Source organism: Oncorhynchus clarkii, chromosome 7 (assembly GCF_045791955.1).
Source record: "Oncorhynchus clarkii lewisi isolate Uvic-CL-2024 chromosome 7, UVic_Ocla_1.0, whole genome shotgun sequence".
In the NCBI taxonomy this organism is placed as follows: domain Eukaryota; kingdom Metazoa; phylum Chordata; class Actinopteri; order Salmoniformes; family Salmonidae; genus Oncorhynchus; species Oncorhynchus clarkii.
In genome coordinates this window covers 67,483,284-67,507,051 of record NC_092153.1, presented here as the reverse complement: position 1 = coordinate 67,507,051, position 23,768 = coordinate 67,483,284, and the positions used below count along the sequence as shown (strand labels likewise).

General features: G+C 42.9%; 1 protein-coding gene across 4 annotated transcripts in view; it reads right to left on the bottom strand.

The window, feature by feature from the left end:
• Positions 1–23,768, bottom strand: part of LOC139413714 (pleckstrin homology domain-containing family A member 6-like) — a 170,474-nt gene that overhangs the window by 74,410 nt on the left and 72,296 nt on the right. For 2 of the 4 annotated variants that reach the window (XM_071161402.1, XM_071161403.1), the window contains exons 1-5: positions 21,458–21,530; positions 13,741–13,885; positions 13,387–13,491; positions 12,812–12,884; positions 5,871–5,971 (exon numbers count right to left, since the gene is read on the bottom strand). In XM_071161402.1, the coding sequence (XP_071017503.1) occupies positions 5,871–5,971; positions 12,812–12,884; positions 13,387–13,491; positions 13,741–13,869 (408 nt within the window). In that variant the 5' untranslated portion in view covers positions 13,870–13,885; positions 21,458–21,530. Of the gene's footprint in view, positions 1–5,870; positions 5,972–6,070; positions 6,573–12,811; positions 12,885–13,386; positions 13,492–13,740; positions 13,886–21,457; positions 21,542–23,768 lie in introns of those variants that run through there. The other 2 variants (XR_011634827.1, XM_071161404.1) reach the window with 2 other exon arrangements.

Sequence of the window (23,768 nt, the reverse complement as noted above, 5' to 3'; positions counted from 1 at the left end):
GTATTTGTAAAGAACGTCTTAAATCAGATGATATCTCAAAGTGCTGTACAGAAACCCAGCCTAAAACCCCAAACAGCAAGCAATGCAGGTGTAGAAGCACTATGGCTAGGAAAAACTCCCTAGAAAGGCCAGAACCTAGGAAGAAACCAAGAGAGGAAAAAGGCTGTGAGGGGTGCCGGAAGACCACACACCACACACCCAGGCTGCTCTCTCTGTTGGGAGCTCACAGCAAAACATCATTCTTCAAAGACCTAACAATCTGATAGTGCTATTGAATAGGCTTGATTAGGCTCATATCTAAAGTGTTAGAGATTATACCCTTTCATTTAATGAAGTATTCATGACTTCATGCCCCCCAAAAATATTTAGGTACTGAAAAGTCAAGTCAAAGCAGTTCACCTTTGAAAGGTAATCTTATAATCAAAGCTAAAATGTACTTTAGAGTCTCCCCTCCCTTTCCCCCGCTCCCTGCTTCTCTCTCATTGGTCGGTTTGAAGTAACAGGCGTCATAAAGATGTAGTTCTACAGGAATCCCAGCAGACTCCAGGAGCGTGCTCAGACTCGACTCCCCTCCTGTCCCGTATCAACCCGTCCCAACCCCTCCTCAGCCCGAGGGGCCCCACCAGACCAGACGAGGGTGGCCAGCCCAAAAACACACCTTCCCTTCCCCCCACTCACAAGAGCCTGACCAGATCAGACCACCACCCGGTATTAGTACTGAGAACACTTAAACACTATGACATACCTGTACTGTCTGTCTGTCTTACAATATAACAGCACTTACCCAATATCTGGCTGCACATCCTCCATTACTTAGACACTGTGATATATCTTGACCCCCATGTACTGTATACTATCCCAAATACCTGGCTAATACAGAGAGCCACGTTCCTGGAACAATACAGAACAGTACAGAACAATACAGTACAATACAGTACAATACAGAACAATACAGAACAGTACAGTACAGTACAATACAATACAGAACAATACAGAACAGTATAATACAGAACAGAACAGTACAGTACAGTACAGTACAGTACAGTACAATACAAAACAGAACAGTACAGTACAATACAATACAGAACAGTACAGTACAGTACAATACAGAACAGAACAATACAGAACAATACAGAACAGTACAGAACAGTACAGTACAATACAGTACAATACAGAACAATATAGAACAGAACAATACAGAACAGTACAGTACAGTACAATACAGAACAGTACAGTACAATACAGAACAATACAGTACAGTACAATACAATACAGTACAGAACAGTACAGTACAATATAGAACAGTACAGTACAATACAGAACAGAACAGAACAATACAGAACAATACAGAACAGTACAGAACAGTACAGTACAATACAGTACAATACAGAACAATATAGAACAGAACAATACAGAACAGTACAGTACAGTACAATACAGAACAGTACAGTACAATACAGAACAATACAGTACAGTACAATACAATACAATACAGTACAGAACAGTACAGTACAGTACAATATAGAACAGTACAGTACAATACAGAACAGGACAGTACAGTACAATACAATACAGAACAATACAGAACAGTATAATACAGAACAGAACAGTACAGTACAGTACAGTACAGTACAGTACAATACAAAACAGAACAGTACAGTACAATACAATACAATACAATACAGAACAGTACAGTACAGTACAGTACAATACAGAACAGAACAATACAGAACAGTACAGAACAGTACAGTACAATACAGTACAATACAGAACAATATAGAACAGAACAATACAGAACAGTACAGTACAGTACAATACAGAACAGTACAGTACAATACAGAACAATACAGTACAATACAATACAGTACAGAACAGTACAGTACAATATAGAACAGTACAGTACAATACAGAACAGAACAGAACAATACAGAACAATACAGAACAGTACAGAACAGTACAGTACAATACAGTACAATACAGAACAATATAGAACAGAACAATACAGAACAGTACAGTACAGTACAATACAGAACAGTACAGTACAATACAGAACAATACAGTACAGTACAATACAATACAATACAATACAGTACAGAACAGTACAGTACAGTACAATATAGAACAGTACAGTACAATACAGAACAGAACAGAACAGAACGATACAGAACAGTACAGTACAATATAGAACAATACAGAACAGAACAGAACAGTACAGTACAATACAGAACAGAACAGAACGATACAGAACAGGACAGTACAATATAGAACAGTACAGTACAGTACAATACAGAACAGAACAGAACGATACAGAACAGTACAGAACAATATAGAACAATACAGAACAGAACAGTACAGTACAATACAGAACAGAACAGAACGATACAGAACAGTACAGTACAATATAGAACAATACAGAACAGTACAGTACAGTACAATACAGAACAATACAGTATAGTACAGTACAGTACAATATAGTACAATACAGTACAGTACAATACAGTACAGTACAGTACAATATAGTACAGTACAGTACAATACAGAACAATACAGTACAGTACAGTACAGTACAATATAGTGCAGTACAGTACAGTACAATATAGTACAGTGCAGCACAGTACAGTACAATACAATACAATACGGTACAGTACAGTACAGTACAGTGCAGTACAATATAGTACAGTACAGTACAATATAGTACAGAACAGTACAGTACAGAACAATCCAGAACAGTACAGTACAGTACAATATAGTACAGAACAGTACAGTACAGTACAGTACAATACAGAACAAAACAGTACAGTACAATACAATACAGAACAGTACAGTACAGTACAGTACAATACAGAACAGAACAGTACAGTACAATACAGAACAATACAGAACAGTACAGAACATTACAGTACAGTACAACACAGAACAATACAGAACAGTACAGAACAGTACAGTACAATACAGTACAGTACAATACAGAACAGTATAGTACAATACAGAACAGAACAGTGCAGTACAATACAGTACAGTACAATATAGAACAATACAGTACAGTACAATACAGTACAGTACAATACAATACAGAACAGTATAGTACAGTACAGTACAGTACAATATAGAACAGAACAATACAGAACAGTACAGTACAGTACAATACAGAACAGTACAGTACAATACAGAACAGTACAGAACAGTACAGTACAGTACAATATAGAACAATACAGAACAGTACAGTACAATATAGAACAATACAGAACAGAACAGTACAGTACAATACAGAACAGAACGATACAGAACAGGACAGGACAATATAGAACAGTACAGTACAGTACAATACAGAACAGAACAGAACGATACAGAACAGTACAGTACAATATAGAACAATACAGAACAGAACAGTACAGTACAATACAGAACAGAACAGAACAATACAGAACAGTACAGTACAATATAGTACAGTACAGTACAGTACAATACAGTACAGTACAGTACAATATAGTACAGTACTGTACAGAACAGTACAATATAGTACAGAACAGTACAGTACAGAACAGTACAGTACAGAACAGTACAGTACAGTACAATACAGAACAATACAGTACAGTACAGAACAGAACAGTACAGTACAGTACAATACAGAACAGAACAGAACGATACAGAACAGTACAGTACAATACAGAACAGTGCAGAACAATACAGTACAGTACAGTACAAAGCCCTTAAAAGCAACATTGAAAACCATGTACTTGGTTGACTTGTTAAATCAAATCAAATCAAATTTTATTTGTCACATACACATGGTTAGCAGATGTTAATGCGAGTGTAGCGAAATGCTTGTGCTTCTAGTTCCGACAATGCAGTAATAGCCAACAAGTAATTTAACTAACAGTTCCAAAACTACTGTCTTGTACACAGTGTGAGGGGATAAAGAATATGTACATAAGGATATATGAATGAGTGATGGTACAGAGCAGCATAGTGGTGTTAACATAGAGCATTAAGATCCATCTCATAGCTTGTAAAGCTCCAGTATTATAGCATCAGAAACACAGACAGCCTTTTGTAGACCTACGCAGCACTTAGCGCATCCAGTTATAGTCCACACTGTTAATACCTAGAAATCACTGGCTGGTCTGATGACTCATGACTCATTCATACTGTCTCACACTGCCTCCCTGTAGAATCAACACCAGGCAGCAGGCTAACAACAGGGAGGGAAGGAGACAAATCACATTTTACTGGCCAGCACTACCAGCACCACCACAACATCCAGCTGAACCCAGAGTACTGTGTCAATGTACTGTAAGAACATTACATTTGATTATTTTGCCTATTCATCTACTGCCATTTGTTTCTACAACCATGTGTACTACAGAGGAGCCAATGTAGCTGGGTAAAACCTCCAACTAGCTACTGCTCTACAGTATAGTCTACCGCTCTACAGTATAGTCTACCTCTCTACAGTATAGTCTACCGCTCTACAGTACAGTCTACCGCTCTACAGTACAGTCTACCGCTCTACAGTACAGTCTACCTCTCTACAGTATAGTCTACCTCTCTACAGTATAGTCTACCTCTCTACAGTATAGTCTACCTCTCTACAGTATAGTCTACCTCTCTACAGTATAGTCTACCTCTCTACAGTATAGTCTACCGCTCTACAGTATAGTCTACCTCTCTACAGTATAGTCTACCGCTCTACAGTATAATCTACCGCTCTACTGTATAGTCTACCTCTCTACAGTACAGTCTACCGCTCTACAGTACAGTCTACCTCTCTACAGTATAGTCTACCTCTCTACAGTATAGTCTACCTCTCTACAGTATAGTCTACCGCTCTACAGTATAGTCTACCGCTCTACAGTATAGTCTACCGCTCTACAGTATAGTCTACTGCCTCATAGGACCGGCAGGCAAATGCCATGTCACCACGACACTCACAGCAGCTCTCATATCAACACCGACACACAGACGCTGGGGCAACAACAAACAATACACTGCAATGAAACACTGCAACACACATATTGTACAACCCATACATCTTAATCACAGAAACCAAATGAACCTGCTGATCTGAATCATCTGAAGAAGAGATTTAACTAAAGCATGTTGCAAAATGGTATTGTTTCACCTTTCTGAAACAGACTGTGTGGGAAATCCCAAAACAGGTTATACTTTAACAGTGATTGCATAGAGATGTTTTGTGACATACGACTAGTGGCAGGGACTATATTGGGAAATAGCTTTTAGCTGGTACTTGAGCTCCACATTGATTAATATGCATTGGCTGTGTTATGAACCATTTGAATGAACGTGATATTATATATCATGCTTATATGGTTGTTTGTATGAGATTGTTCTCTCTCTCTCTCACCCCTCAGCTACTGCCTGGAAGACCAGAAGAAGAACACAGGACACTTTCTCTCTCCCTCTCTCTCTGTCTCTCCCTCGCTCACTTAGCCTATCTGTGTGTGTCTCTCTCTCAGCATTATATTTATTAATGCGCACTTCGATGCAAAGTACAGTGTGAGGAGAGAGAGAGAGAGAGAGAGAGAGAGAGAGAGAGAGAGAGAGAGAGAGAGAGAGAGAGAGAGAGAATAAATAAATAAGGGTGTTTGGTTTTGACAGGCTGCCAGACATCTCTGCTTATTCCCTATTATCCCCACTGTACACTGCCCCTACTGTCCACAATGTCACCACTTCTCCCTGGGTTGTCTGAGGGACAATCACGTGTCCCCAGCATCCAAACCCCAACAAATCCATCAGCCCCAATCCTAGATAGACTATTTAAATGGCCCCAATATCACTTCTGTGCTCTCTGTCCAGGGTGATAATCGTATACTGTACTCATCGTACTGCCTCATCTTCAGGGTACTGACCTTAAAGGCGTGCTTTCGGCTGATGTTATCCGACGTCTGCACTCCTCCAATCCCAAAGCTGAGCAGAGGAAGACTTCCCAACACTCCTTCCTCCTTCTCGTCTGGATTGGAGGAAGAGGAAAAAAGAGAACAAATGAAGATCAAAATAAACAACAAATCTGAGAAACAGATCTAATATGATCTGATGGGTCTCAACCTACAGTGAGTAAAGAGGACTGAATGGTAAACACAGTCAGTTCTGCTGTGACAGTCGGTCCTCTCCTCTAGTTGTAGCTGTGGCTGTAGCTGGCTCAGTGAGTACCATAGAACCTCTCTGGAACAACAGACCTCCGTCCCACTCTAGTGGAATCCTAGAATAGATATCCATGTTGGTCCAGCAGTCCAGTGCGAAGTGATAGTACACTCACACTCTCTTCAACACACTCACACATACTGGTGTAGATCCAACGATAGGCAGAAAAAAAACAAGCAGAGTGCTGGGAAAAAGGAGGAGTGCAAGAGAAGTACTTGTGCTGATTAAATAATGGAGCAGATGATGACCATTTCGGGGGCTGGAGATGAGGCTGGCAGGGTGTCCACTGTAGCTACTGCCCTCTCGCTCTGTCTCTGTCTCACTCTCACTCTGCCTGGCTTTCTCGTTCTCTCGCTCGGCTGTTCGCTGTCTCGTTCTCTCTCTCTAGCAGAGCTGTACTGCATAGACACGAGCCTTTCTCTCTTGCAGATCTCATATGTGTGTTTGAGAGAGAGCGAGCGAGCGAGAGACAGGGGGAGGAGGGAGGGAGCGAGAGGAGGGAGGGGGAGGCATGGTGTTTGTGTTATCATAGAGTACTCTCTGCGCTGTGCTCTCTGTGTGTGTGCGAGTGTGCGTGTGTGTTTGTATTAGCGATCAGCCCATGTGACTCAGTGTTGCTGGAATCCTGAATTCTGGCCTCCAGCCAACTGTACCTGCCCTCTCTCCAACAATCAGAGAGCAGGGTGTTCTGCTACACCCAGACAGGTAAATAGCCACGTCTCCCTCTCTCTTCCTGTCTCCCTCTCTCCCCATCTCTCAAACAAACAAATTCAAACCTGACCTCACATGTTCTGTATTTCATGCAAAAACTCTCACACACACATGCATGGTAAGAGACACATGCTCATTCTCAAACACACAATAACTGAAAATAAATGAAATATCTCACATATACTGTAGGCTACCAAGTTGTACTAAATATACGGCATCATACAAACATACACAAATAATGTATGTAATAAGAAACAATGTGATTTATTGCCAAACAGCCTTTCACATCCTGAGGAGAAACTTGGTGAGGAGAAATAGAGTTGTTATTGGGAAACATGTGGCAGAGCCTCTCAGCATTCAACAACCAATCCTGTCCCCACCCATGGACACAGAGGCAGAAGCAACACACACACACACACACACACACACACACAAACAACTCTGGAAAAACACATTTCTGAAGACACTCCTGCTAGCACACACACTTTTGAAGAAACACAGTAATTGAAAGGTCCCCTACAATGACAGGTTTCCCTGTGAAAATGTCACCTCATTCTGACTCATACCATGGCAGTCTGACTCCTGGCTTGCATTCCCTGCTGCTGCTACTGTCACACCTGTTTGACACCACACAGACTCCCTCACGTACACACACGTGTGTGTGGATGAAGGGTCAGCAGTAGTAAATCAGCTCTCTGACAGCTGTGTATTAGCATCCCAAAACAACAGCAGCTCAACACTTCTGAAGATGGCAGTTACATAAAGGGCTAACACTCTATTTCACTGAGAGTTACTCTAGGTGTATGCCCGGGGCAGCTCGGACATTGGCGAAGTAACTAGTGAAGTAAAGTCCTTGATTGTACATACAGTTCTGGACAGTCAGGATGTTTTGAGAAACTTTAGAGATGGGTGTGGTATGTAGGCTAGTTGTTAGAGATACAGACCTGGAGGGATGCAGGTTCAAATCCCGGGTGGGGAAAACCTATAGACACACTCCTAATGTCCAGAGCACCACCGCCACTACTCCACCTCTCCTGGCCAGGACAGCTGGCACGCTTTGACAATATGTCCCCAAGTCCCAACAACAAAAGACCTGGGCCTCTTTCTGCCCATTTCTCGCCCCTCTCTCCTTGCTGGCATGGAGACCGTGGCAGTAAACTGCACAGTCACACATTCTCCATGGTCATGTCTCCCTCCCTTCCTCTCTCTTTTTCCACAACACAACTAGGAGAGAAGGGCGGGAGACTAAAACAACCCATGAGACGTGTGCTGAATCCAGAGAGAGGAATCACTGTAACCAGAAGAAGAGTCCCATGTGGCTCAGTTGGTAGAGCATGGGGCTTGCAATGCCAGGGTGGGGGTTGTGGGTTTGATTCCCAGTATGAAGAAAAATATATATATCACGACTGTAAGTCGCTCTGGGTAAGCGTGTCTGCTAAATGATTGTAATGTCATCAAGAGAAGGGGTGAAGAAATGGAGAACCAGTAGAAAAGTGAGTGTGGCTCAGGGTCCAGTTGCTGAATGTGAATGTGGAAAAATGACAGTGACTCCACATTGAGCTATTAAATCACAGAACAACTGGAACAATTCCATATGAAAGACGCAAGCAGGGATTTTTTCCTGACTATTCTTATCATTTAATTTATCTTCTTTGCGTTCCTTATTCAGGTCAGATTTGCATCTGTGTGTACGGGATAGAGTAGACAACAGGGCCAGGTTAACTACATTCTGAAATACAACATGAATTTATTCAACATTAAAACTAGTCATATTAATATCTTAAAACGACCCTTTTTGATGTAGCTTATTTTTTTAAATATACTCTTCAAACGTCACATTTCCAGAGTGGGCTCTCTGGAACTTTTAATGATATGACCAATTATAGTTCATTTACCAATCACAGCCCTCCTTTGGGATTGCACATTCAGCAAATCACCAGCAGAGTTCCTTTTAAATCTATTTTCCCGTTCACTGTGTTGGTGGTGCTCATAAAATGTATCATACATTCAGAATTAGCAGAGAATCTCTGAAATTTGATGTACTTGTATATTGTTCCCAACAATGCATTTTTAAACAAACAAAATCAAAAAGAGTCGTTTTTAGATACTAACATCAATGTTTTATGTTGAATTCATGAATGTGACTTTTTTTTTTCAGAATCTAGACATACTCCATATGTTAGTGCACACTATAAGGAGTATAACGAGACCAAGATGTTGTGTATCATGTGTGGTTCACAGATCATAGGGTCTTACAGGAGGCATGTCAAGGTCTAAAAAGGGCCTAAAATGGCCGCTTTCATCATGATTTTTAAAAACAAGGTTTGTGATACAATGTAAAAAATTAAAATAATCAAACCTTCCTCCCAATTAAGTTGCTCCGTGAGAATTGCCAGAACAATTGAAATACCCAAAATATTTTCCTCTCCCGCTGGCGTGATATCACCCTCTAGTATTAAAACAATGTCCTAGTTGCATCCTGTAGTTCACAGGATACAGGTAGATCCACTAACACATTCACTCATCTTGTTCAACTTTTAACCTGGAGTTCACACTCTCTCAGGACTAGGAAAAGGTGTGTTTGGACTAAGTCAACAGGGAAGAATCGTGTCACACACACACGGATTCATTTACAGTAGCTGTTAAGATCTTGTCCTTGGTTGTAATGGGCAGGTTGCTTTTGATGGAACCGTAACAGCAGTAATGGATAGATTATGACTCTGACAGAGATACGAACCAGCCCTACAGTAACTAAATACAGACAGACAGACAGACAGAGACAGACAGACAGACACAGCCTGCACAACATCATGGCACCAGAATATCATCATCTGATTGGTAGGGGCAATAAGTCCACTGAACTGTTAAAGAAGCATAAGAAGAAGGCTGCCCATTGTACAACATGTACTGTACAAAGCAAATGATAGAAACACACACATACAAAAACATGCACACAAGCACGCTTTCTCCCAGTTACACACCAACACACCACACACACTAAACATGGCTCTCACATGCAATCCCGGGGTCATGTTGCTATGGCATGTTGCTAGGTTATGTTGTAGGGAATGTTTACGGTAACACAGCGAAATGCTGCAGTGCTCCAAACACACACATACAGTACACAAATTCCACACCCTCATGAAGTTCTAACGCGCACATGCAAGGGGTCAAAGTTCAACCCTCTATGACTGTGTGAGCAGGGAGGGTCTCGACATAGCTCACATGACTCACTGCTTAAATAAAGATGAAATAAATAAATTACAGAATATACTATGTCCTGAGATAGAGGGGAAAGAGGCACCAAGATGTACTAAAACTAAATCCTCAGTCATCCTTCAATATGTATATATTTTAGACAGCACCTTTACTCCAGCTGTTTGAGTACAGACCATCTTTGTCCCTGGGGAGGGAAATGTCACCACATCTCATGATGAATTATATTCTACTACTACAGCCCCCTAGGGAAAACTGAACAGGGATGGAGGAACAAGAGAAACGGCAAAACATAAAATATTATCCAAAGTAGCTGCCCCAGGTGTTCTCACTTGTGATGAGGCTTAGTGGTGTAGGTCTTAAAAACATTTAAGGACAAAATGGGCTTGAGGGGTTGCTAAGAGGAAAATCACACCAGATTTCTCCTAATCTCCTCCCCTTTCTTCCTGTTATCTCCTCTCTCTCTCCTCCCCTCCCCTCCTGTTATCTCCTCCCCTCCCCTCCTGTTATCTCCTCTCTCTCTCCTCCCCTCCTGTTATCTCCTCTCTCTCTCTCCTCCCCTCCTGTTATCTCCTCTCTCTCTCTCCTCCCCTCCTGTTATCTCCTCTCTCTCTCTCCTCCCCTCCTGTTATCTCCTATCTCTCTCTCCTCCCCTCCTGTTATCTCCTATCTCTCCCCTCCCTTCCCTCTTTTTCTGCTATCTCTCTCTCTCTCTCCTCCCCTCATCTCCCTCTCTCCCTCCCTCTTTCTCTCCCTCTTTTTCTGCTCTCTCATTTTCTCTCTCTAAATCTGTATGCGGGGCCTCACACAAGCTTTTAAAAAACAATTACATTGACACTGTAAGGGTTTTCCTCCTCTTCATCTGGTGTAGCAATGTTAGGACCAAGATGCTTCGTGGTAAGTGTCCATGGTTGTGTATTTAAAAACAAACTGAACACTCAATGAATACAAAACAATAAACGTGAACAAAACCTAAACAGTACCGTGTGGCGAACAAACACAGACATGGAAACAATCACCCACAAAACAACAGTGAAACCCAGGCTACCTAAGTATGATTCTCAATCAGAGACAACTAACGACACCTGCCTCTGATTGAGAACCATACTAGGCCGAACACAGAAAACCAACCTAGAAACACAAAACATAGAATGCCCACACAACTCACGTCCTGACCAACTAAAACAAACAAATAACACAAGAACTAGGGTCAGAACGTGACAGACACTGTGGATTCTGTGCTGATAAGAATAGGTATGGTGGTAAACAAGTTACTGTAGGTATGGCTCCTGCTTTGTCTCACTCAGACAACAAGTCCAGCAGGGCATAAAATACTGATGTGTGCTGAAGACAAGAGGCAAAATGACGTTATTTTCATCATTATCATCTCCTTTCATCTTCTTGATCTTGCAAGTCACGCAGGCCTGCCTGCCTGCGCAACAGAATGTCTGCCGGCCTGCCTGCCTGCGCAACAGAATGTCTGCCGGCCTGCCTGCCTGCGCAACAGAATGTCTGCCGGCCTGCCTGCCTGCGCAACAGAATGTCTGCCGGCCTGCCTGCCTGCGCAACAGACTGTCTGCCGGGCTGCCTGCCTGCGCAACAGACTGTCTGCAGGCCTGCCTGCCTGCGCAACAGACTGTCTGCCGGCCTGCCTGCCTGCAAGCGCAACAGACTCCACTATCCCACAATTGCTTCACCTAGTGTGCTATCAATGTCACCTTCACCACTGAGAGGGAGAGACTGAGCTGTATAAGGAGAGTGTGTGTGTTTGTATGTGTGTGTGTATGTGGGTGTTTGTGTGGGTGTGTGTTTACATGTCTGTGTCTGTCCGTGTGAAATGTCCATCCTTAAAGACTATAATATGCAGTGAAACATATCTCTACACACTTCCACAGAGCCACACATAAACCCACACACACATAGCTCGTACATCAACATTGAAGACACGTCAAGCCGTGTGCCATATTCAAATAACAGATTGTTTATTCTCCTGACTGTGGCTCAGAGGATAACGGATGAGGACCGCAAACACTCAGAGACTTGGCATGGAGGAGAGTAGAGATTGTTAGGAGAATTTGACAAGTGTTTCTGTGTGGTATTAAAGCACCTCGAACAAGTCAACAGTCCTGACACAGTGGTGATATGCGCCAAACACACAGCCCTCTACTCAGCCAACAGAACTAACACACTGACATGACATCAGGTAGGTATGGTAAAAAACACAAACAAGAGAAGAGTTTTAAATGTGACACCAGCCCACAAAAGTAGAACCAAATCAAGAATGGATAAAAGCTTTCCAGTTTGCAATCCAGATACAATCAAACAAATCCACAGAGTAGGACTCTTAAATAGACAGAGTAGAGAGAGAGACTGAAGTAGCAGGTGTAGTGACTCGTCTTAGCCAGGTCTTCCTTTGAAAATACATTCTATAGCCACAAAGGCTCTGTTTAGGGTTCTCTATAGGGAATAGGTTGGCAGTTGACACACTACCCATGTCTCAGTGGGACTTCCTGGTTCAAATAAAGGTTATATAGAAAATGTATACTTACAGTAAAATACAACAATAAATATTATATTAGTTCAAATATTTCTGACTAAATTATACAATAAAATGCAATAGAATAAAACACAATGATAAAGTTGTCCTCCAGTGAAGGGTGACGATGGGCTATGAAACAAAGAAAAGAGAACTAAAAGAAAGAAGACCTTGCTATCAGTCTACCTTTGTAGTAAAAGAGGCATCGGTCAGTGAGGACGAACCATCTCTTGTTCCACTGTTTCACTCCACTGCTGGCCTATGGGGAGACAGTGATAAACAGTGAGAGTGAGAGTAAGGGTAAGAGAGTGAGAGTAAGAGAGAGAGAGAGAGAGAGAGAGAGAGTGAGAAAATAACACACCGTGAGATGGGCTTAACTGGCCTACAGGGAGAAACAGGGGGAATTACACACACAGTGAGATGGATTGAAGTCCAGAGAGAAGACACAACAGTTTAGACAATGTCAGGGGTAACACTAATACCGGACCAAAACAGTGTGAGAAATACTGCCCTATGTGAAGAAAAGGAAGACAGATATGAGACCAAAACAACATGAGAGAGAAAGCAACACTGGACCAAAACAAAGTTAGTGTCTGAGACATACTGTATCAAAACAAATGGAAGAGACTAGGTATATTGGAAGAAGAGCTATATCTGGTCCTAGTTATGGGGTATTTATGGGGTATTCATGGGGTATTATTGAGTATTTGAGGGGACACTGCCTCATGTTACTTACAGTGTAGTGTATAGAGCTGATTTACCTGTTTGTATAGCCAGCCCTGTTTGGTCACCTCCGCTTTAGGGTTCCTCCGCATGGAGTTAGAACGTTTCCCAAATGTAGCAGCTTTCCTTGGAGTACGAGATGCCTGGAGAGGGCAGGAGGGAAGGAGAGAGTGAAGAGAGGAAAGTAGGGCAGGAGAGAGGGAAGATGAGAGAACCGAATGGAGCTCTCTGTATCATTGAATCTGTCAGAAAACCTTGACTTGGTGTATGATGTAGTGAAGTGTAAAGGTGTAGTGAGGTGTGTGTGTGTGTGTGTGTGTGTGTGTGTGTGTGTGTGTGTGTGTGTGTGTGTGTGCGTGCGTGCGTGCGTGCGTGTGCGTGCGCACACTGACCCGGGGTGTGAAGGGCTGGGACTGGGTCTGGGATTCAGGGGAGGATAGGTCTGATACCATGGTGGAGCTGTTGGAGTTGATGTCGTTGGGTGAACTCACAGGTCCTCTACCTCCCGCCTTCCCATTCATCTCCAAATCACAGCTCCTACAGAGACACAGAGAGACAAAGAGATAAAGTTAATGACTCACACAGCCAACAAAAATAACACATGCAAAGACAGTATATTGTCTACTATCTTTATGTCACTATCTCTGAGAACACCTGCTTGATGTTGTAGTGTCAAAAATGACCCTTGATAATAATGCTTTTAGAGTAATGGGGAGAGGGAAGATGGAGAGAGAGAGAGAGAGAGAGAGAGACAGAGAGAGAGAGAGAGAGAGAGAGAGAGAGAGAGAGAGAGAGAGAGAGAGAGAGAGAGAGAGAGAGAGAGAGTGAGAGAGAGAGAGAGAGAGAGAGAGAGAGAGAGAGAGAATAAATACAATTTCCATCTAGACACCGTTGCCCTAGGCACACAAAAAACGAAACATACCTCGGCCTAAACATCAGCGCCACAGGTAACTTCCACAAAGCTGTGAACGATCTGAGAGACAAGGCAAGGAGGGCCTTCTATGCCATCAAAAGGAAGATAAAATTTGACATATCAATTAGGATCTGGCTAAAAAAACTTGAATCGGTTACAGAACCCATTGCCCTTTACGGTTGTGAGATCTGGGGTCCAGTCACCAACCAAGAATTCTCAAAATGGGACAAACACCAAATTGAGACTGCATGCAGAATTCTGCAAAAATATCCTCAGTGTACAACGTAGAACACCAAATAATGCATGCAGAGCAGAATTAGGCCGATACCCACTAATTATCAAAATCAGGGTGGCGGACAGGGGGTTTGCTCAGAGGGGGTGGGATCTGTTCTTCTGTGGTGTTGACGCTATAATCAGGGTCTGGTGTGGACTGTTCTGCTGTGGTGTCAAGACTTTTGTCAGAAACTGAGGTGGGCTGTTCTGCTGGCTTCTCTGCAGGGGTGGCCACCTCTCTAGTTGGTTGTTCTCTGTCACACGCCACCACCCTCAACCTCTCCTCCAGCAGTCTGATCCTCTCCTCTCGTGCTCTGTTCTTCTCATGCTCTTGCTTTTTATATTGTTGATGTTGTCTCACCACAGTCCAGTGCAGATATGCCTCTCCACCTCCAGCTCTCAGGGTCTGGTTAAGGGGGTGTTGTTGTGCTGGACTGTTGTCTGGGTCTGTGCTGACTGAAGTGTAATCACCTGCTGTTCCAGCTCCACCTGCCTTACCTCCAGCTGGGTAAATGTGTCCTTCATTTCAATGGGGGGGTAGTACTTTGTGCTGGGAGGTTGACTTTCCGCTTGGGGTTGCTCATCTATGGGGTTATATAATGAAGAGGTCTGATCTGACCTGCTCGGGGTGGGGGTATCTTTCCCAAGTGAGAGCCTCTCCTGCTGGGCTATTTCTTTGATGAGGTGAAAGTCCAGCTGAAACTGTTTGGGGTTGCTCTGTACTAATACTGTTCCAGACTTATAGAGATTTATATTAGCTGACTCAGAGTCCTCGTTGTCTAGTATCCTGAGTTTCCACCCCTCTTAACAGAGGGGGAGTGTGCTAATATAGGCTGTGCCATGCCAGGGGATGGTTTGTGTGGAAGATGAGGTTGCTGATGTTCCCATTTTTATAACAGTCAGCAAAAAGTGTCTCTTGATTTTCCATAAGGAGCTTCATTTTGTGATCTTTTCTTGCCTTATCATTCTTTACATACACAGGGTACTGCATTTTAATTACCTCTCAACCGTGGGAGGCAGCTTCTAAGGCCTCTCCATTTGTTGGAGTTGACTGTTCGACTCTCCTGCCATTGTTGGGCTAAAGGGCTTTGACACCTCTGACTTGACACGTCAGTGCTAATTGAAGTTGTATCAAGCTTGGCAGCCTTAATTTAGCTTTCAGTCCTTACAAAGTAATTCATTGTATTTTTCTTCTTGGCTTTTGGAAATAAAATATAGCTTCAGATTAAACATTATTCACTCAGTTCCAGGTTGGATGGTGTTTTCAGGTTTCCTTAGTTTTCAGAGCATTTGGACACCATATGTGAATTGGACACCATATGTGAATTGATTGCCCCCCATCTATCTTCAGAGTTTGTTCTGTTAGGTGACCTAAACTGGGATATGCTTAACACCCCAGCAGTCCTACAATCTAAACTAGATGCCCTCAATCTCACACAAATTATCAAGGAACACACCAGGTACAAACCTAAATCCATAAACATGGGCACCTTCATAGATATTATCCTGACCAACTTGCCCTCCAAATATACCTCTGCTGTTTCCAATCAGGATCTCAGCGATCACTGCCTCATTGTCTGCATCCATTATGGGTCCGAGATCAAATGACCACCCCTCATCACTGTCAAACGCTCCCTAAAGCACTTCTGCGAGTAGGCCTTTCTAATCGACCTGTCCTTCGGTATCCTGGAAGTATATTCACCTCATCCCGTCAGTAGAGGATGCCTGGTTGTTCTTTAAAAGTAATTTCCTCACCATCTTAAATAAGCATGCCCCTTTCACAAGATGTAGAATTAAGAACAGATACAGCCCTTGGTTCTCTCCAGACCTGACTGCCCTTAACCAACACAAAAACATCCTATGGCGTTCTGCATTAGCATCGAACAGCTCCTTGATATGCAACTTTTCAGGGAAGCTAGAATCCAATATACACAGGCAGTTAGAAAAGCCAAGGCTAGCTTTTTCAAGCAGAAATTTGCTTCCTGCAACACAAACTCAAAAAAGTTCTGGGACAGTGTAAAGTCCATGGAGAATAATAACACCTCCTCCCAGCTGCCCACTGCACTGAGGATAGGAAACACTGTCACCACCGATAAATCCACTATAATTGAGAATTTCAATAAGCATCTTTCTACGGCTGGCCATGCTTTCCACCTGGCCACCCTACCCCGGTCAACAGCACTGCACCCCCCACAGCAACTCCCCCAAGCCTTCCCATTTCTCCTTCTCCCAAATCCAGTCAGCTGATGTTCTGAAAGAGCTGCAAAATCTGGATCCCTACAAATCAGCCGGGCTAGACAATCTGGACCCTTTCTTTCTAAAATTATCTGCCGAAATTTTTGCAACCCCTATTACTAGCCTGTTCAACCTCTCTTTCGTGTCGTCTGAGATTCCCAAAGATTGGAAAGCAGCTGCGGTCATCCCCCTCTTCAAAGGGGGTACAGTCTTGATCAAAACTGCTACAGACCTATATCTATCCTACCCTGCCTTTCTAAGGTCTTCGAAAGCCAAGTCAACAAACAGATCACCGACCATTTCGAATCCCACCATACCTTCTCCGCTATGCAAACTGGTTTCAGACCTGGTTATGGGTGCACCTCAGCCATGCTCAAGGTCCTAAACGATATCTAAACCTCCATCAATAAAAGACATTACTCTGCAGCCGTCTTCATCAACCTGGCCAAGGCTTTCGATTCTGTCAATCATCATATTGTTATCGGCAGACTCAATAGCCTTGATTTTCAAATGACTGCCTCGCCTGGTTCACCAACTACTTCTCAGATAGAGTTCAGTGTGTCAAATTGGTGGGCCTGTTGTCCGGACCTCTGGCAGTCTCTATGGGGCAGGGTTCAATTCTCGGGACGACTCTCTTCTCTGTATATATCAACGGTGTCGCTCTTGCTGCGGGTGATTCCCTGATCCACCTCTACACAGATGACACCATTCTGTATACATGTGGCCCTTCTTTGGACACTGTGTTAACAAACCTCCAGATGAGCTTCAATGCCATACAACACTCGTTCCGTGGCCTCCAACTGCTCTTAAACGCTAGTAAAACTAAATGCATGCTCTTCAACCGATCGCTGCCCACACCTGCCCGCCCGACTAGCATCACTACTCTGGACAGTTCTGACTTAGAATATGTGGACAACTACAAATACCTAGGTGTCTGGCTAGACACCTTCCAGACTCATATTTGGGGCGGCAGGTAGCCTAGTGGTAGTAACCAAAAGGTTGTAAGATTGAATCGCGAGCTGACAAGGTAAAAATCTGTCGTTCTGCCCCTGAACAAGACAGTTAACCCACCGTTCCCAGGCCGTCATTGAAAATAAGAATTTGTTCTTAACTGACTTGCCTAGTTAAATAAAGGTAACAATATATATATATATATATATATATATATATATATATATATATATATATATACATATATATATATATACATATATATATATATATATATATATATATATATATATATTAAGCATGTCCAAAATTAAATCTAGTATCGGCTTCCTATTTCGCAACAAAGCCTCCTTCACTCACGCTGCAAAACATACCCTCGTAAAACTGACTATCCTACCGATCCTCGACGATGTCATTTACAAAATTGCCTCCAACACTCTACTCAGCAAACTGAATGCAGTGTCATCCGTTTTGTCACCAAATCCCCTTATACCACCCACCACTGCGACCTGTATGCTCTCATCGGCTGGCCCTCGCTACATATTAGTCGCCAGACCCACTGACTCCAGGTCATCTATAAGTCTTTGCTAGGTAAAGCTCTGCCTTATCTCAGCTCACTGGTCACCATAACAACACCCACCTGTAGCACACGCTCCAGCAGGTATATCTCACGGGTCATCCCCAAAGCCAACACCTCTTTGGACGCTTTTTTTTCCAGTTCTCTGCTGCCAATGACTGGAACGAATTGCAAAAATCACTGAAGTTGGAGACTTATATCTCCCTCACTAACTTTAAACATCAGCGATCGCAGCGTCTGTACACAGCCCATCTGTAAATAGTCCATCCAACTACCTACCTCATCCCCATATTAATTTTATTGGCTTTTTTGCACACCATTATTTCTACTTGCACATCATCATCTGCACATCTATCACTCCAGTGTTAGTTTTCTAAATTGTAATTACTTCGCTACTATGGCCTATTTATTGCCTTACCTTATTGCCTTATTGCCTTGTAGGTTTTGAGTATTGAGTTGGAGTGAAGGTTATGTTGTAGAGGGTAGCATCCTTTATATGTTCCTGACAAAAAAAAACTAAGTTTATCTAACTCTAAATCTATCTTTTTTTTTCTCTCTCTCTTTCTCTCTTTCTTTCTTTCTTTCTTTCTTTCTTTCTTTCTTTCATAAATACACCCACACACACATGATACAGACACAAACAAACTGCTCTGATGCACAGAAAAAGCCACAGATATGACAAGAAATCCCATATAAACTTTCTCCAGTTGTTTCACCAGAATACGGTCAGTCCACACTAACATAAGAGTCCACTTATGATGAGATGTGTTGAGGTGCATAACGAGGTCCTGACTCTCAATGGTCATTGTATAGGTAACTTCCAAAATAAAGGAAACCCCACAATAAAGTGTCTTCCTAATAAGGTGCTGGGCCACCACGAGTCAGAACAGATTTAATGCACCTTGGCATAGATTCCACAAGAGTCTGGAACTCTATTGAAGGGATGCGACACCATTGTTCCACAATAAATCCTATAACTTGATGGTGAAAGAAAACGCTGTCTCAGGAGACACTCCAAAATCTCCCATATGTGTTCAAACGGGTTGATATCTGGTGACTGAGACACACACACACACACACACACACCCCCCCCCCCCCCCCCCACACACACACACACACATTCTTTTAAACCCATGCTCCTTTGAGACCCCTCTTTCTGACATCTCTTCTAGCCATGGTAGATGGCCATTTTCTTTAAATGACCCTAAGCATGATGGGATGTTAATTGCATAATTAAATCAGGAGCCATACATGTGTGTAAGCACCTGCTTTCAATATACTTTGTATCCCTCATTTCCTCAAGTATTTCCTTTATTTTGTCATTTACCTGTAGATCCCCATGACAGTTATGATGACAGTAGAGGTGTTAACCAGGTGATGTCCTGACTACATGTCCAGCCTGACCTTTAAACTATGCCAAAGTAATCTTCCCTAGATCTTCCAGTTTAATAATTGAACCCTTTTCCTTCCACTGCAACACTTCCTCAGCTTTTTGCTATAAAAGAGTGTTCTTCAAATCTGCCTGATCCCGCCAGCTTACATTAAAAGCTATCCATGAAGCATTTAATGTAAGCTTGCAGGATCAGGTGGCTTTGCGAGGCTTGTTCTCCATCAACTCCCCTAGTAAACTGAAGGTAAATATTAAATATCCCCATTGTAAGAGTTACTCCCTGTGTTTTATATTGACGCTTTGAATAACTTACAGTAAAACACAGCCTCTTCACAGGTAACATCATATATTATTAATGTCAATGCATCATCAGCTCGATACAGTATTGATCGTGGTGGGGAACACACCATGAAGGGGGTGGGAGTATTGTCTTAACACCACTGGGGGCATTTATCTAGCTGTCAGGGATGTGGAATTACTGGTATTATTGTTATACGTTATATTACATTATGGGTGGGGTATCATTGTCATAGTCCTCGGGGTCTAAACCCAGGTAACCCTCTCATGAACACACTTTGTGAGTTAGCAGACCCCAGGACTCTGCATAATTATCAGATTGCTAATTCCCATCAGCTCAAATGCTTTCCTGTAACAATAGCACAGTGCATTCCCCCCATAGTGACAGGGTGACAAAGTGACTCTGTGAAACCTGCTACTCTATTCCATCTCTGTCCCCTCTCACACAAACTGTCTCTCCATGTCACATATCATAGCCCATTTTTCTGTGTGCGTGACACCATCATGTTTGTCTCAACTTTTTTTTTTCCTGGTGTCAGGAGTTAGTGTTAGGTTGGCTGCAAAGCTGAGTGAATGGGATGTTTAATTTATTATCTCAATACAGCAACACTTTGAAGGGAACTGCAGAGATTTTTCACAAGTTTTCTGCAACATTTCTGCATTGCTGGTGATGCAGACCACAAGTAAAGGTTACATGGGCATTAGGGTTCAAGTTTGATGTATACTCCCTGCAGGTAAGTCTCTACAGCAGGGATCATCAACTAGATTCAGCCGCAGGCCAATTTTTTTCTTGAGCAGATGGTCAGGGGGCCAGAACGTAATTACAAATCATTTGTAGACTGCAAATTCAAGCTCAAACAAATATATTATTTGACTAAAACATAATAATTTCAAACCTTGCCTACATTTGTATACGATCACACAAATCTCTCTATAGTGCGAGGGAGTTATCTCCAAATTAAAATCACTTGGAGATAATTTGCTGGTGTTTTTACAGTCACCCAAAAATAAAAATAAAATATGTATTTATTTTTGCTCAGAAAACTTGGGGGGGGCAAATAAAATCACACATCGGCCAAATTTGGCCCATGGGTCGCCTGTTGGGAACCCTGGTGTAGAGATTTAAATTGGGTTAAAGTTTTACTCAATGTAGTAACTGTACACGGTATGTGTAGGTTTTAAGGTTGTGTTGTTATATGGTCACGATTAGGTTGTATTAAGGTTGAGGTTGGATTGTAGTCACGTCAGCTATTTGTGAATCAGTCTGTTTAGGGTTATGTTGGTTTAAGATTATACTATTATGGTTATAACTGGGTTGTACTCATGTCAGGTATGTGTTTATTGGTCGAGGTTAGGTTGGGGTTAGGTTGTATCAAAGTTAGATTAATCTTGCACTTACGTTATGTGTGTCTTTACTGTTCCAGGTTAGGTTACGGTAAGGTTGTATCAAAGTCAGATTAATTTTGTACTCACGTTATGTATGCGTGAATGGTTCCAGTCTCCTCCAGCTGGATCTGGCTCACTGGCTGTCTAGCTGGTCCACTCAGATCATTTTGGCTGGAGACGAGGAGAGGAAGAAAATGAGAAAAAGAAAGAGAGGTGAATATTGGTGGACCCATGCTGTCAAGCTGTCAGACATGGTGAGAGGAGCTGATCGATAACTTATTAATCATGTTGATTACTGACGTCTACTGAGGTGCTGTGCAGCCACACAGCACCTCAGCCACCTGAAATGTTTCAATATCCAACAGCAGCAGAGTGTGGCTTGTGGTCAGCATGATATAGTGATTTTTTTATTTAACCTTTATTTAACTAGGCAAGTCAGTTAAGTCAGTTAAGAACAAATTCTTATTTACAATGACAGCCTACCCCGGCCGAACCCTAACCCGGATGACGCTGTGCCAATTGTGCGCAGCAATATGAGTTCTCGCTCCACTTTCCATCGAACTCAGTAGGATAGTCTAAATAGTGTGGTCTAGTGTGGTCTAGTGTGGTGTGGTCTAGTGTTGTCTAGTGTGGTGTGGTCTAGTGTGGTCTAGTGTGGTGTGGTCTAGTGTGGTCTAGTGTGGTGTGGTCTTGTGTGGTGTGGTCTAGTGTGGTGTGGTGTGGTCTAGTGTGGTCTGGTGTGGTGTGGGCTAGTGTGGGCTAGTGTGGTGTGGTCTAGTGTGGTCTAGTATGGTCTACAAGTCTACAAGTCTCTGCTAGCTAAAGCCCCGCCTTATCTCAGCTCACTGGTCACCATAGCAGCACCCACTCGTAGCACTTGCTCCAGCAGGTCACCCCCAAAGCCAATTCCTCCTTTGGTCGTCTTTCCTTCCAGTTCTCTGCTGCCAATGACTGGAACGAACTGCAAAAATCTCTGAAGCTGGAGACTCATATCTCCCTCACTAGCTTTAAGCACCAGCTGTCAGAGCAGCTCACAGATCACTGCACCTACACATAGCCCATCTGTAAACAGCCCATCTATCTACCTACCTCATCCCCATACAGTATTTATTTATTTATCTTTCTCCTTTGCACCCCAGTGCGGCGCCGACAGAGATGGCCGCCTCGCTTCGCGTTCCTAGGAAACTATGCAGTTTTTTGTTTTTTTACGTGTTATTTCTTACGTTAGTACCCCAGGTCATCTTAGGTTTCATTACATACAGTCGAGAAGAACTACTGAATATAAGATCAGCGTCAACTCACCATCAGTACGACCAATAATATGTTTTTCGCGACGCGGACCCTGTGTTCTGCCTTACAAACAGGACAACGGAGTGGATCCTATGCAGCGACCCAAAAAAACGACTCCGAAAGAGAGGGAAACGAGGCGGTCTTCTGGTAAGACTCCGGAGACGGGCACACCGCGCACCACTCCCTAGCATTCTTCTTGCAATGTCCAGTCTCTTGACAACAAGGTTGATGAAATCCGAGCAAAGGTAGCATTCCAGAGGGACATCAGAGACTGTAACGTCCTTTGCTTCACTGAAACATGGCTCACTGGAGAGACTCTATCCGAAGCGGTGCAGCCAACGGGTTTCTCCACGCATCGCGCTGACAGAAAAAAACATCTTTCTGGTAAGAAGAGGGGCGGGGGCGTATGCCTCATGGCCAACGTGACATGGTGTGATGAAAGAAACATACAGGAACTCAAATCCTTCTGTTCACCTGATTTAGAATTCCTCACAATCAAATGTAGACCGCATTATCTACCAAGAGAATTCTCTTCGATTATAATCACAGCCGTATATATCCCCCCCCCAAGCAGACACATCGATGGCTCTGAACGAACTTTATTTAACTCTCTGCAAACTGGAAACGATTTATCCGGAGGCTGCATTCATTGTAGCTGGGGATTTTAACAAGGCTAATCTGAAAACAAGACTCCCTAAATTTTATCAGCATATCGATTGCACAACCAGGGGTGGAAAGACCTTGGATCATTGTTACTCTAACTTCCGCGACGCATATAAGGCCCTGCCCCGCCCCCCTTTCGGAAAAGCTGACCACGACTCCATTTTGTTGATCCCTGCCTACAGACAGAAACTAAAACAAGAGGCTCCCACGCTGAGGTCTGTCCAACGCTGGTCCGACCAAGCTGACTCCACACTCCAAGACTGCTTCCATCACGTGGACTGGGAGATGTTTTGTATTGCGTCAGATAACAACATTGACGAATACGCTGATTCGGTGTGCGAGTTCATTAGAACGTGCGTTGAAGATGTCGTTCCCATAGCAACGATTAAAACATTCCCTAACCAGAAACCGTGGATTGATGGCAGCATTCGTGTGAAACTGAAAG